We start from the raw sequence: 15,552 nt of genomic DNA, 5'->3' as shown, positions 1-15,552 counted from the left end.
ACCCATCCCCCTCCTTTTGCTTTTCTTTCTTTCTTTCTTTTTTTTTAACATATATATTCTCAGTCCCAAACGTTAAACTGTGACACAGACTACCAAGGGGGGGGGGCAACAAATAGACAAATAAATAAATAAACAGAGCCACGTGGCATGTGCGACAACTGTTCTCTCGTCCGACGTCTTGGCCCCGGCGTGGCGGCCCCCGGGGAGACGCCCGCCGCCCCGTCCCGCCGCCGGGGTGCGCGGCCCGGCGCCCTGTCTGCTCGCGGAGGAGCAGAGGCAGGGCGGTTCGGCAGCGAGRGGGTGGCGCGGGGCCGGGGGCCCTCGGACGGGAGCCCGGGGGAGACGCCCGGCSAGGGGCTGACAGCTGCCGGCTGGCCGCCCGCAGCCTCTCCGACCGCGCGCGAGGGGAAGCGGCAGCCAGCAGATGAAAACGATTCGCAGCTCCTTGCAGCCCCTTCTTGGTTTCCCTTCTGCTCCTCTGGAAACGCGCGCGGGCTGGCTGAAGGAAAGGTAGAAGCACACCTGGAGAAACAGAGTGTAATGCATCTTTTTCAAGGCGGGGGGGGGAAGTGATTAAAGATTTTAAAGCAGCGCAAGGAGCATTTTACAAAGCCTCCCTACTCCTTCTCCAGCTTTTCTTTTCTTTTCTTTCTTTTTTAAAAGGATCATTGGAAATACTGCTATTGCTCTTACGAACGCGGTTGTTGCTTGGGGCCTAATRCCGCCTTTGGCAGAGCTGCTGCTGCAGCCAGGGTACTGCAGTGAGAACGCAGTAATCCTGCTGGCTGTTCTTGCAGGATTGGCCCCAAAATATGAATGATCGAGCTACGAAAAAAAACACCAGGTAAAAATGGTTCGCCTTTCAGTTTAACTGTGGCTTGCTGTCTGTATTCCTCCTGCCCAGTAGTATTTTATTCTTGCATAGGYTGCAACATCAGTACCTGTTTAACAGTAAAATCAGATGCTTCAATTCCAGGTGCAGAAGAGGTGATAGTCTCTTAAAGCATCCTCACCATGCARCCAAGCAGGAATTTATACCCTTACAAATGAGAAACTAGTGCCTCTCGAAAGGAAGAGATAGTAGTTTTCATTAAATTACTGTGATATTTAGAAAAAAAATGGACAAGCGTGTGAAGACAAGCGTTTTTWACAGCCAAAGGCATGTCTTCTTTCCTTGCCAATATATATCAGTTCCCACCCACATGGCTGCTCACGCATTATGCCCTTAAGAGGTAGAAGAAAATTAATTAGCCCGGGAGAGGGGCCTGGAGCCAGCTCCTTTCTCAYCCCCTCAGCACCGGGAGCACTGGCCGCAGGGTCGCCCGCTCTCCTGAGCTGTTTCCTCTCCCGCCCCACGAACCTCACAGCCCCAGCTGCGCGGGGACATGCTGTTGGCTGCAGGGGTGGCAGAGTCCAGCCTCGTCTACAGGCTTTCCCACGCAAGGTCTGGGCCCGCGGGCATCCAAACCCGCTGCAAAGGGCAGGTGCCACCGCTTGGCTTCCTGGAGCCAAAGTGCCCACAGGGCCGTCGAGGGCACCAGGCCCCAGTGGGCACCTGCGGAGCTGCAAGACTGGGACAGAGACACGCGCCAGGTTAGAAAGCCACTGYGTAGCAGCTTCTGGGGGAAAAAACACAGAGTGCAGGGAAGGAGTGTTGCGTAAAGCCAGGTTTGGAGCACCTGTCCAAGGAGTCCAGCCCCAGGTCCCACCAAACATCTGCAACTGCGTTAGGACTAGATCCCTAACCTCCCCAATCCTCTTTAACCGCAAATCCCACCGTCCTCGCCTAAGCAAACACAGAGATTCACACTTGCATTTGCCACACGCCAGAGCCTTTCCCCTGGGCTCAGTTATGGCCTCCTCGGTCAGGGATGGAGCCCTGCTCAGGCAGGTGGAAAGTGTTTACTGGTTATTATGGGAGGAAGCGATGGGAAGGGGTGTCTGGCTCATTAGCCCAGCAGCGCTCCTCACCTGGGACAAYGGCCGGGCCGCTCCAGATGGGAGGATCTTGCCTGAACTAAAAGGACTCCAGCTACTTCCCCGGCTYGCTGACCTCCCCGCTGGCGGGATGCTGGCGGCCTGCCCAGGAACGGTGTGCGGCAGCTGACAGCTCCGGCTGCAATCCACGGTGGCAAAAGGCTGTGCAGGCGGGGTGGGGGGAGCCAAGGCCACACAGGAGTCCAAATCAGGGCCTCGAACATGTGCCTTGGCTGGTGGACGCCTTGCAGTTAGCACCTGGCCGTAGCAGCCCGCAGAGCTGGGCAGATTTATTTCTGCCACGAGGGTGTCGTTATCTTTGGTGTTGCAGCTGATATATGTAGGCAGGATGGGAGAGGGAAGGGAAGGCTGTTCTGATTAGGACCTGATGTTCCCGGAATTTAAATAAAACATTTCTATAGTTCTTTATAACGCCTCGRTCGGCCCCTGCTCCCGTCCACAGGGAGCTGCGGGCAGCACCTGGGGGACGCGGCATCAGGAGCCTCGCTGGCACGGTTTGTTTGCGAAGGACGCTCTGAAGCGCAGGCACCCAGCACCTCTCAGCTCCCTTTCCGACAACAGCTATGAGAAGTCTTTCGTTCTCCATGGTTTACATGCCAGACACCAGGCGAAGGCCCCAGTCAATGCCAGCAGCTGCCTGCCTCCCCGCCAGGTAGCTGCAAGCCTGTAGGAGGAAAGAGGCTGTGGCCGTAATCACCAGCCAAGGGTCTTTGCAGGGGGCTCGATCCGGCACAGCTCGTGGTGGCCGGCGTGCGTTCGAGGCTCCACGGGACGCGGCTGGTTGGTGTCTGTGGTGCGAGGGAAGATGYGCAGAGCAGCCTGGCACCTCCCCAGGTGATGCCTGGGGAGCAGCGTGTGAAAGCCGGCCTTCGCGCGAGGGCTCCCAGCTCCCTAAATCGYGCCTGCAGCCCTAAAGATATCTGCAGCCACAACTGAAGGACCAGGCTCTGTCCCCTCTTTAACTTGCCAGACCCTAGAAAGCAGCGGGTACTTGGAGTATTTCATCTCACTTGAGCTTCACGTAGTTAATGAGCCTGATGGACAGAAAAAAACCCACCGTGCGCATGAGAGACGCTCTCTGTGCGCTGTTACCAGCGCTGTCTGCACAGCAGGGTTTAAAGCAAAGGCAAAGTCCAGCACGGACCTAAGCATCCTCCCACAGAGTCGTGGAAACTGCTGCCAGTTAACTCATTTTAGATCAGGAAACTCAGAGAACAGAGTTCGTTTCAGCATTTCAGATACTGAAAGCCTGCCTCCCTCCTTCCCCCAAACCGGGGCTGTCGTAATTGCTTTCTGAAGGCCTGTTTCATATTTCTGGAGTCTTCCTACCGACTTCACTGAAAGCCGGATCAAACTCTGAACTCTTTAAAGTTAGTGTCTCATCTGTACCCTATTTAAAAGCAGAACGTGAAGTGTCGTACTGGGGGCCCAGCACGGAAAATACGGATTGACATTCAAACGCAGGATGACTGTTTTCATTGGCAAAGAAGATAACATGGAGCCTTTTTTTGTAGTAAGCAGTTGATAGTCCTTCAGGGGCTGGAAAATTTCTTCTCTGTTAGGGAGAAAACATCAACCGCTGCTTCTTATATTTTCTACGGCATCTATTTATTCAGGCAAATGTCTCAGTCGTAAATGTTTTTGCTTCCAAATGATTAACTGCTGGAAAAAAGCACTGTACTATTGCTCGACTTTTAACAYTAGAGATGCTAATTTATACAGAAACATTACGACGACCATTTAACTGCCTAGCGTAATGCTCATGACCAGTCTGCCTCCAGTTGCTGGCACTCTGCTAGCTCCTCCCTGGCTCTGCACCGGCGGGGGGAACTGGCCCTTCCTTCCCTCTCTGGCAGCTTAAATTGCTAGGCATGGGCCTACAGACACTAATTTTTCGAGGCCTTTGCTTTGGCATTTGTTAGTTACGCCCTGGAGAGACACCTAAACTGAAGAAAAATAATACCTATACATTAGCTTATGCAGTGTTTCTAATTAAACCTTGCATAAGGGCAAAAAACCCTCTTGCCATTTGCTAAAATTTTTCCCATAGCGTGATGTATCCTTTTAATTAAGAGCAGAAGCTAGAGTAATACCTGTTTTATTCCCTCTCACTTCCAATTAGTCATCCATTGATCATTACCCACTCAGCCKTTGACGATCAGCAGTACCCCAGCTCTCGGCAAGGCCAGGGCACGTATTTCTGCAGCAACGACACATCTAAAATAACGCAAATGGAGCAGCGTGGGTGAGTGATGGGGCGAGAGGTAGGGGGATGTGGAGGGGGAGGCCACCCATGTGGAACAAAAGACGGGTAACATATGCAAATGTTCAATGTGTGGTATGTGTTTTAGACGCGGGATGTATATGAGGTCACATACAAAGCTCGGCTGGAGGCCTCACTGCGTTGGGGAGGCATGGGAATTTGCGGGAAAAACTTCAGTTCTTATATGATCAAAAGTACCTACTCTGCTTTCTTGAAGACGTAAATCAGTTCCTGTTGTGGCTCTTTGCTGTTGCTGTTTCTAGAAGACTGGGAACCATCATCTGCTTCTCCGTAGTCACCCAGGCTGGGGTTTGAGGCTTGTGCAAACACAGCCCCCTTCAAGTCTCCGCTAGCCCCAGACCGCCTTGCAGGGATGCCCAGGCTGCCGCCTGTTGCAGAGGGTGGCTGGTGGGGAGTGTGCCAGCCCTCTGGCAACAGCTCAGGACCTTTTTGCTAGGACCATCACAGCAGGTTTTGAACACCACAGGACCCTTCCTATGCAAAGAACAACTTCTGGCTGGGGAAATCCAGCTGCCTCAATTGCAGAAGCAAATAAAGTGCAGGTGAAGCCAAGGCATTTGAGCAGGCCCTTGGCATTCTAGGGTCTGTGGATGAGCCTATAGCATGGTCAGAAAGCTTCCCTGCAACCTTTCTCCTCCCTCCCCGCCGTCAAATSCAAACTCACCATTACAAGTTCGTGCATGTGTTACAGGCCTGGGGGATTTTGTGTGTGGACGTGCCAATAGGTGCCTGAGCAAACTTTGCAAGGCCCCGGGTGCGGGGCTCAGCACCAAGTGCTGATGAACAAAAAAAGCAAATCAGAGCCCTCAGCAAGCTATGCCGCTGCTATGGAGGAAAGAGGATAATCTCATTTCTTTGCTCTTTGCCCTTTTTGCTATTCAGAGAGCTTAATGCTGAATTATTCCCAACAATGAGCAGAACAATCGAACTCCCATCTGGCTTAGTCAGTCAGACGTAACCACTCTCCCTTCAGTCACGGACAYGCCACTCTTGCAATTTCTTGACCAGTTTAAATAGATTCTATTTACCCTCCCCATTCCCTTCCCCCAGTAACAGAGAAGATATTTACACTTGGTACCAGAAATTGCAATGAAGGCTCGCCAGTCTGTCATAATCTGATCACATAAATCCTTGGCCACAGCAAAACACAGATGCTGCAAGCACAGCTGGTGCCGCAACCTTTAGATCTCCCCGTGCATGACATGATGTACAGCCGACAAGTTAATGACTTGGTTTTCGTGGGAGGGCACTCTTCTCCCCTTTCTGCTCCTCTGGCACGCTCACACCGCCGGCCCCTGACGGCAGCCGTTCCCTTTGGAGGCACCTTTTTTTCCTCCCCCACGCTGAAGTCAGCTGTAGGCTGCTCTTTGCATTAGCCAGAGACCCGTGTCATCCCAGGGCTGCGGCGGCTGCGCTAGCTGTACCATCTCGCTTCCGGCCCGGGAAGAAGGATTGCGACTGATCAAGTAGTGGGAGCCCTTGAAAAAAAGGAAAGAACAAATTTCTGCGGTTGTTAGCACCATCCTGTTCCCCTAATCCTCTCATGTCCTGGTCTTACGGATGCACATTTGTTAAGCATTCAAGGCACGGGGAAGCAACAGAAAGAGATGGACTGATGTTTATGTATATTCAGATGTTTTCATGTCTGATATATATGTATATCCTGAATTGGGTTTTGACTTATATATGTAAGTATGCTGATTGTATTAAAAGTCAACAGAAAAATTCRTTCAGATTTAAGTGAAGCTAGGATTTCCCCTCTAACATTCAAAAAGCAGCTCAATAACTTCATTTCAGCTGTCAGAGATTTTCCTGATAAATTTAGGAGCCCTGGGAGGGAGAGCCTAACATGCTACACTAATGGGATCCTGGCAAAAGACCTTTTTTCTTTTTCTGCAAAAAGAACGTGGTTTCTGTGTTATTCTGTATAGGAAAATCTTAAATTAAATCGCCCCCTTCCTCTGTTCAGATGGTCGGGAATATTGTCCCAATTAACAGAAACTCCTTCAGCGATAAATTTCTGTGTGTGTGAGTCACAGGAAATTACAATGACTGCTCAGTGAGACTGCAGAATACAATGAGATTTCTGAGCTACAAACAGCCTTCAATTATTCGTGAAAGATAGACAGACCCTCAAACTGACAGGACTTGAGAAAATAAACATCCTTTTGTCTGTGTGGCTGGTGGTAATTTCCCATTAGACAGGAAAAGCCTTCTTTGATGAATGACTGTAGCTCCACATTAGAAGAGGAGCTACTGTTTATATCCTAATAGCTCCAGTATACTTGGGCTCTGACTCACATAAGGCTCTTAAACCTGTACGGTACAATATGGCATTCATTAGTGCACTGAATTCTTTAGTGCAGCATTTGAGAAAAGAATGGTGTATATTAAAATAAATTCAAGCAACTTTCTGCTCACCTTGAAGTTATGCAGTAAGGTCAAATACATTTAGTAGATCTGTCTTCTTGCTTTGCAGTTAAGTGTCTTCCACTCTGGAGACTTCAATGAGGAACATTTGCATTGAAGATAGATTTTCCATTTATAATTTAGTAATTTCAACAGTTAATCAGTTTTCCATTTTGTATTTACATTGCTTTTCCACAGTAGTAATTAAAAAGAAAAGTGTTACATAGAACTAAGATGATGGCCAAGCAGTATTGCGTTAGTGCCTTTATCAAACTTTGGATCTCTTGGAAGATCAACCAAGTCTCACATCATTTCCTTCCCATGTAAAGATATTAATAGGTATTAACTGTATTATCTACACTTTTCATGGCAGTATTGCATTTCTGCCTGTCATTTTTCCTGGACTGATAGTGGATTAATTAGCCTATAGGTATCTGGGTCTTCTCACTGGTTGCTTTAGATCTCAATAGAAACTTCATCACCACAACAAAGACTGATTAGGAGTGAGGTGCTTTGGTGTGGGGAGAACCTTAGCCTCGTGTTTTTAGATATCTGGATGTGATTTATTTAGCCTTAGATTTAAAAATTCTTGGAGAGAACAGGMGCTTTTCAATCTGATAGTTCTACTTTTAACGTCACTGCACAGCTATGTGTAGTTTGTACACAATGTCTATGAATAGCTTTACATTAATTTAGAGCAAAGATGCTAACAACCTTATTTAAATTTTTGCTAATGTTTTTATTTGCGAGATTAAAAAACCCAAACAATAAAACTCTCAACATTAAGAAAAAGAAGTAGAAGAACTACTGATGAGAAATGGTCTGGATTTGCCACTCAGCAATGGCAAAAGTCTGCATACAAGACAGCTGCAGGCAGAGATGCAGCAGAGTCCAACATGGTACTCATAAATCGAATGATACAAGGAACAACAAACCCAGGAATCAGATATAATGGCTGTAAAACCCCAGAAACTCCTCATTTGAGTCTTACTTCCGGTGAGAAACATATGCAAAACCAATGTTTTAGCCTCATCCTGTACTATGGATGGAAACTGTACTTAAATTAGTCGCTTAGCAAACACTGCTTAGAAACTTGGCTGATTTACCATACTTTGCTACCAAGCGCTTGTCYGAGGACATTACATTTTGGCTTCAATAGCCAGGTACGTCCCTCTGAAGTGCTCAGTGGATTACCTTTTAAGGCAGGGGGGCAGCCATGGGAAAAAGAAGACCACAACTCAGTTTGTAAGAATTAAGAAAGGGCTGATTAAAAAAAAGTCCAAAAGAGTTCTGACCTTTAAGTATTTCACAGCCATAGAACAGTAACATTATATATATATATATCATGTACATAACATTACATATAGTCTCTGCAAGTAAAATGTTAACCAATTTATCATGGAAATCTGGTAACAAACAACTTTGCCGCATAAATTCACGCTTCCAGAAAGGCTAAGTTTGTGGGATCCTTCTTTGAAAGAGGGTTTCAGTCTATGTATTGTACAGAAAACATTAAAACAATGATGACAACTCGTTCGCTGAATCTCCATTCATTATTGTGTTARGTTTCAGAAACTGAAAGAGGTCCTCTTTAGAAAAGCTGGGAATATTCAGAATATGAATTCACCATCTAAGTGTTAAATGATTAAAAACAAGTTTTAAGTTTCTGAAGGTCTTGGCTGCAACACTTTAAAGTTGTAACAACAATAAAAGGCATAGAAACTATTTTCCTGCAACACTTGTAAATGTAAAACTATTCACATTAAAAGCAAGATAACTCTTAAAGAATAAATTGCTTTATAGAACACAGAAATGAGAGACGATATATGTTTTCACCTATTGTCCTTAAAGTTCAACTCCAGCTGTTTAAAAACATAATAGCTTCATAATTTGGAAAACGATGCCCCATAGGTAACTGGTCTGCATACTCGTATTAAATGTGGTGCCTAAAATGGCATGATATCTCTGCTGGTGAAGTTTGAATCTCTTCTCCACCATTATCTCCACAATTTAAACAAAAGAACAACTATCCAAATGTAAAATGCTCTTTTTTTAATTACTAAATTAAGAAAGTTAAACAGTTTTAAAATGTAAACTTGCAAATAAACCATAACAAAATGTAATTAAGACTTTAAAATTTGCAACTCAGTATTAAAAACTCAATAGAAGTAGAAAGGATTTTTTTTTTTTGGTTAAACGTAAGTAATTCAAGGCTGGTACAGACAACTGAAAAGGTAATACTTTGTTCTGTGCATCCCCCATGAAATGTAAAGAAGTGCATAGTAATTCCACTGGAGAACTTGCAGACATAAAGAAAGTAATTTCATTAGCAGTACAGGACATTTAACACACTTATTTTACAATGGAAAATGTTACACGTAAAACAGAAAAATCCTAGTTGCATGACCAACAGTTTAGCAGGTAGACATGGCTAAAATGCTATGGTTTAAAGACCATTTGAATGTGGTTACACTGTTTAATAAATCTTTTTGAAACATTTCAGTATACATGTTTCATTTCAGTATACAAGGATACAAGAAGTCCTTGCAGTTTCAATTTTCCAGTTCAAACGGTGATGGTGTAGTTTTCTTGCTTTAAATATGTTCATTTTAATTTCAAGAACAAATCATCACACACTTGTCAAACATTGGAAACATTACTGTAAATACAGCACATGATTCCTGAAAGAGCAAAGTTACAACCATCTACAGGTACATAGTCAAAAACAAAAAGTGCAATCCAATTTAAAAAAATCATGCTTGGCAAAAGCCAAAAATTAGATCACTGGCTTTCAGAATTCCACCAGTGTTTTCATGTCTGCAGTAAAATTATCATTTTCTGGGTACTGCTGCAGCAGGATTCATTCCATTCAAAATGAGTTTCCTCTGCAATAGCACCCATATACTGTATGTACAGGTATGTATATATATTATATATATTTTATATATAAAAAAGCAAAAAACCAAACACCTGTCCTGATTTTTTTTTATTTGTTAAAACATGAAAAAAAATGTTTTAGACAAAGAGGCCACTTCTGGAAAATAATACTTTTAGTTGAATCAGGAGAAGACTAGTTAAAATCACATAGGTTCTGCATTTTAAAAAAAGGAAAGCACTAGGATCAGTTATTGGCACTGAGTTACTATTTACAATGAACAGAGGTTTTGCAGTTTACGTAACATCAATACAATGCAGTTTAGGAGTCTCTGATTAAGAAAAAAACAAGTGTTTTTCTCCTTTTCATCAAGGACATTCAGACTATTAGGACAAGTGGTCATAGGCAAGAGCTGTGGCAGTTCGCAACTGCGGGCCTCCACGTGCACTGCGATGCTAGAAGATGCTGCGCTCTGGAGAAGCTGGTCACCGAGTTGGAAGCTAAAGGGCAGSTGGGGCAGGGCTGAGAAACACCTGGTAATTCATGACAGTGTGTGGAGACCAGGGGTTTACAGGTTGTCGCCGGGCTGGTACTGGGGTTCTGTTGCGGTGAAGTAGTCTTCAAGGAAACCCTGCAAATATTCGAAAGTTGGACGCTCCTCTGGGTCTTTTTTCCAGCAATGGATCATAAGCTCATGCAAGGAGATGGGACAGTCCTGAGGACATGGCATCCTATAACCACGTTCTACTTGCTCCAAAACTTCACGGTTATTCATGCCTAGTAAGGAACAGACAAATCAACACTGTTAATTTACAGAAAACTAATCCAAGTCTACACGTGTAACTATATTTACAATACACACGATTTTTTCAAGTGTACTCGTTTCTTTTGGTTAAGACAAGCAAAAGAGAACTACCTCGAAGTCTTATTTCAGCTCTCCATTTACTGCAAGATAACCTGGCTTAATTTTCTTTCTCAGCAGAGGGTTTTAAAAACCAGTGATGAGTAAAATGCTGCTCCCACGGTTACCTTTTTGGCTTAGTCACAGTGACCAGGCCCAAGTTACACAGGGTAGAATTTGGCATTTCCCCAACCCACCAAATGCAGCTGTGAGATACATTATGTGAGCAGGTTAAAGAAAAATAAATGCCTTACAACAAACATCAGTCAAAATTCTAAAAATTAAGAAAATTTTTTGAGACACTCTCTCTGAGCACGGGCCTTTGAAATTTCGTTAGTGTCTTCTGAGGTCATGCTGCCCAGACTTCACAATGACAAACTCTGCTACTTTAGACTACCAGGTATGTCCAGCAGCATTATCTTTAATATCAGCTCAGATGCCTCGTCCTACTGGTGAGCTGTACTCTCTGGATCTGTGCTGACTAGGGTTGTTCCTACCACATTCCACTGTCCCATCCCAACCCAAAAGACAACAAGATCAGAAGACAGGTCAAATGCCAGACAAAACATCTCCACTGCAGAATCAGTTCTCTCTCTCTCAAGAAGTTTTAAAAAAGAAAAAAAAGTTACATTATCACCATCCTTGTCTTTGTCTAGGAGGTAAACCAGGCCCCTTGTCATCTTGTCTTTCCTATGTAAACCCCTAAACTCGGATCCTCTGCTGAAACCTTTTCCACCTTAATTTAATTACAGTCGATCTCAACCTCTGGATAGCCATTTCTTCCAGCTATTCCTTTGGCTTTTTAACAGTGTCAAGGCTGGCACTGTAGGCATGCAGAACTACTTCCAAGAAAGTATGTGCATTGACTGCAAGCTTTACAAACTGCTTTCTTGCCTGTTGGCAAGCACAGCCTCAATCCACTGCTGAAAAATATCTGCAGACTTTGCTGTCCCAGCTTAGTGGGTTTTGCTGTGCAGCTCTGCACAGGAACTGGGAGGAACACTTGTTTTTCCACATCCAGGGCTTGAAAACAGCACCTTGGTATTGCTCTTCTTGCTAGGTTATCCTTCCCTGAGCTTCCACGACTCCATCCTTCCCAGGGTCTCCTCTACCCTGTTCTTCTGGGGGTCCTGTGGAAAATCCTTCTTGCCTCACTGTCCAGACCCACACAATCTTCTTGCTTTCTCTCTCTACCCCATATGTTTGGGTAATCTTATTCGTGAGAAATATTCAACCACCATCTTCAATACAGACTCATTTATCTACTCTACACCTTGACTACTGTGAATAACATCCTAATTCTGCCTGTCTTTTAGACTGGTAATTTAGGTGTAACCTTGGATTTGGACTTTGCCCTGAGTCCTCATGTCCTGGCTACATTTAATTCTTAAAGATGTTTTGAAAGAAGCATCCACAAGATACAGCCTTTCCTGTCCATCCACATCCTCATCTCAAGTTATGATTACAAAACCTTTTCCTCTTGACAAATCAGTCTCCTCCTGGTGAAATCCGTTCACAATGTCTCTGTCAGGATCATTTTCCTTGCCTGCAGCCTTAACCGTTTCTCACGTGTGCTTGCTACTTGCTCCCCCTTGTCTGCTATGTGAAATACAAGCTGCTTTTCTTCAGTTTCAAAGCCTCGCACAAGCTGCCCCGCTTCTCATTCAGTCCTGTCCTGGTTGGGTCACAGTTCCTACCTACCACCCCACCTCGGCTTTTCAAACAAGCACTGCTATGCATTTTCTTATGCTGGCTGTTGGGCATGGGGAGAGCTCCCCAGAATAGTACCTTACCCTCCTTCAATCTTCTCCTTACCATCCCCTTCTGTAGTGATAATTTCATGAACAAAGGTTTGATTACTGATTTACAGTATTCCCTGTCCTGCAGACAAACTTTAGTAATGGTTTCTTGCCACCTGCATCCTCCCACCATACTTTTTGCATTAGATGCTTAAGTAGGAACAAACATGTTGAACAACAAGCTGCACTATTTTGTCTTATTCTCATCTCCAAATCAGCTGACTTAACTCAACTTTTGGAGTAAAACCTTCTGTGCTTTCCTTCCCTTACATAGTGAAGCCTATCAAAATGAGTGTCAATAGTAACTTGTGTGTTGTATATACCTAAATCACATGCACTACAGTATGAGCAAACTGCATTCTTTGTTTTTATTTTGGCCRTACTTCTTTAAATACAACATGGATGGAACTAACAGCAGCAGAAAAGCTTGTTCCCAACTGATTTGTTAATCTAAGATATCAAATGTTTGGTATTTTTATCCAGTGCATTACTCAGTGCTGCAAAGCRTACTCTGAAACTTGATAACAAACTACATGCTGGAAGAAAAACCCAGTAGAGAAAAGGGGGGGAGGGAAAACACAAACAGCTCTTCACTTCCCTTTTCTTTTAAAAAGGCAGAAATCAGAACCTAAAAGAGACAGTGTTGACTGAAGTCATAGTCATTTCTGTCCCTGGAAAGTCAGTGAAGCTAAATTTTGCAGCATTATCAAGAAAAAYACCCTCTTTTTCTTTCTCCTTTTCCCTCCTCTGAATAAATCCCAGATAAGAAACTAAACCAAGTGACCTTCATGTTCCTTATTGGAATTCATTTCTCCACCAAGGACTGGAGAATCTAGAATTCTCCAAAGATATACTGTYGGTTTTAACACGTGCTACTAGTTGAAAAAGAGAGTTTTGAATACATTTTTTCAAAATCTTATATGGGTTATTAATCAGACTTACTAAAACAGCAATGTTTTCGGGATACTACTTATTACTTCTCACAGGGCCTATTTACATTTACAAACCTATTACCTAGATTCATTTATGTTATCCTATGTTTCAGTGTTTCTCTTTTGATAGTAGAAGCCCGTTGTATCTGCACTTYGAACACCACAGAGAGAATATTTGAGCAGTTGGTACAACTCTTCTTTCCTAATGAATTCCCAGGAGATTCAAGTCTTTCAGTAAATAATAAATGAAATCTTGATTGCAGTACACCTCTAGACCCCTTGAAAGTTTATTTTACAAAACTGTAAGCCTGTAGAATAAACTACTCRGCATACAGACTGGGGACAGAGACACAATGCTGCTTGATTTTTTTCTAGAAATGCTGCAATAGTAAGAAAGTTAAGCTTATATTTTATAGAGATTACTTTAGGCAACCCAAACCACTGAGGGCAGTGATGGTTTTAAGTCACTTTATTCTGTTTTCCTTCTCTTGGACTGAGAGCTATGTCTCGGGATCCATTGCATACTCTCAGTCCAATGAGCMAACTACGTAGATATAAATGCTTAAAATAGGACCATTGCAACAACAGCATTATCTGCTGTGTTTCAGACATTAAAGGTTCTTCAAGGACCCATAGTTGTGCCWTTGCTCATGCTTAAAGGTTCCTCAGACATATCTGCAGTGGGCAGCTTGGCACTTCTCTACTGCAGTTGAGAAGGTAAAATTGTTTAGCTGTCCAGAGGGGCTAGATCATGCTGACACTGAGAGCATGCCCTCAAAGAGAGAAGTACAACAGAGACCATGGGTTGATTTGTGAGTTTTGGTTAGTTCAGTGTAGAAACAGTATTCCTAATTTCTCTGGGTAACCCTAAAGAAAAGYCAGACATGAGGGGAGAGGGATAGGATATGGGGCTCAGACAGGGAGATGATGCCCCACATAGGGACAATAGTTCCTGTAACAGGGGAATGGGAAAGCTACTCCTAAATGCAGATAACCTTTGAGTTATAACACCACAGCAAATAAAATGAACTTAATTATTCCTGAAGAAAAGTAGTAATAAGTTATAGGCATCTGGAAGTCCTACTATTTCATTTAGAAATTAAGGGTTAAAATCTCCTAAGAACTTCTCAACCTCAAAACACCCACAAGTCTAGGTTATCAAAATTTTCCCCTCTTTTCATCTAAAGAAGTATCACTTGACAAGTATAATGGATGTTACTTTGATCTACAGCATTTGTGAGCGGAACTTTCCTATCTAACAAAGGACACACCTGAACATACCTGCACTATGTTATGTACACATCTCTCTCAACTTCCTATTTACCATCCATGATGATGGTACGTTTGCATGCCAGCTCACAGGTATGTGCTCAGCCCAGGCCCTGGGGAGCRCACCATGTGTTCTCTTACATTTTCTGACCCCATCCTCCCCAGCTGACTGGGAGGCTGAACACAGCCCCTCAATGATTCCTCAAGCTCAAAGTCAGCCTGGTTGGAGGCAGCACTGTGGATGGTATCATGGTGGCTGTCATGCTAGACATAACATGTACATGCTCTCGATGTGACAAATGCAGCAGAGTGCAAAAGGGGCAAGTCAAAGGTGCTGGTTTAGTGAAACTGAGATTTGTGTCTATCCAAAATGCAACACATTAAAACCAACAATCTCTCTGGACTACTGCCAGAGAAATGCAGCCTCCTACTCTTAAACTCTATTTAAGAAAATACTAAGACCCAAGAGGAATTTGTGAAAAGGGAAAGAAACAGAAACTGAAAAAGGTTGACTATGTAGATTATTTTTTTAAACTTGGCTTGTCTTCTGCCCATATCCAGTTTTCATTTCCCTAATGTGGTAGTGTGAACCTCAACATCTCAAAAGACTGTGAAAGTTGCTTATTTCAATCTGTTGTCTTGTGGAAAGAAAGGGAAAGCATTAGGGAATACTAGCGAAAGCATTAGTAAGATAGTTATCACAGCAGCTCATTGGGTTCATTGACAGAGAAGCAGGTTTGGCCGAAGGATGAAGGTGTGGGCATGTGTTAAAAAGTCAGACTCTTGCTTGTGAGGGCAAGCCTTGTCCTCCCTTTAGGAACAAGGCTTGATCATGGACTCTGGCTTGATTTTTACCTCTGCCAGCAATATCTTTATTGCTCATATACCCTGCCACTGTTCCAGCCTGTCTTCCAAAAGGAGGCCTCAGGACAGGACCTGATCGAAATCTGGGAGACAATGAMTGCCAAGTCCTGCTCCATACACAGATAGCTATGTCTCTCTGCACACTRCCTGCCTTCTGCTTTTCATAGAATCACAGAATCAGTAAGGTTGGAAGGGACCTCTGGAGATCATCTAGTCCAACC

At 44.1% G+C, this 15,552-nt stretch overlaps 1 protein-coding gene across 3 annotated transcripts in view; it reads right to left on the bottom strand.

The window, feature by feature from the left end:
* Positions 1 to 8,728: 8,728 nt before the first annotated feature.
* The window catches only part of FYN (FYN proto-oncogene, Src family tyrosine kinase), a 77,995-nt gene continuing 71,171 nt past the window's right edge, over positions 8,729 to 15,552 (bottom strand). For all 3 annotated transcript variants that reach the window (XM_085306637.1, XM_085306638.1, XM_085306639.1), the window contains one exon: positions 8,729 to 10,343. In XM_085306637.1, coding sequence (XP_085162763.1) covers positions 10,135 to 10,343 — 209 coding nt within the window. In that variant the 3' untranslated portion in view covers positions 8,729 to 10,134. The remainder of the gene's footprint in view (positions 10,344 to 15,552) is intronic.

The sequence above is a fragment of the Rhea americana genome, unplaced genomic scaffold, assembly GCF_003343005.1.
Source record: "Rhea americana isolate MKP2758 unplaced genomic scaffold, rheAme1 scaffold_243, whole genome shotgun sequence".
NCBI lineage: Eukaryota > Metazoa > Chordata > Aves > Rheiformes > Rheidae > Rhea > Rhea americana.
Note: the sequence above shows the minus strand (reverse complement) of the source record. Positions and strands in the feature narration are given on the sequence as shown.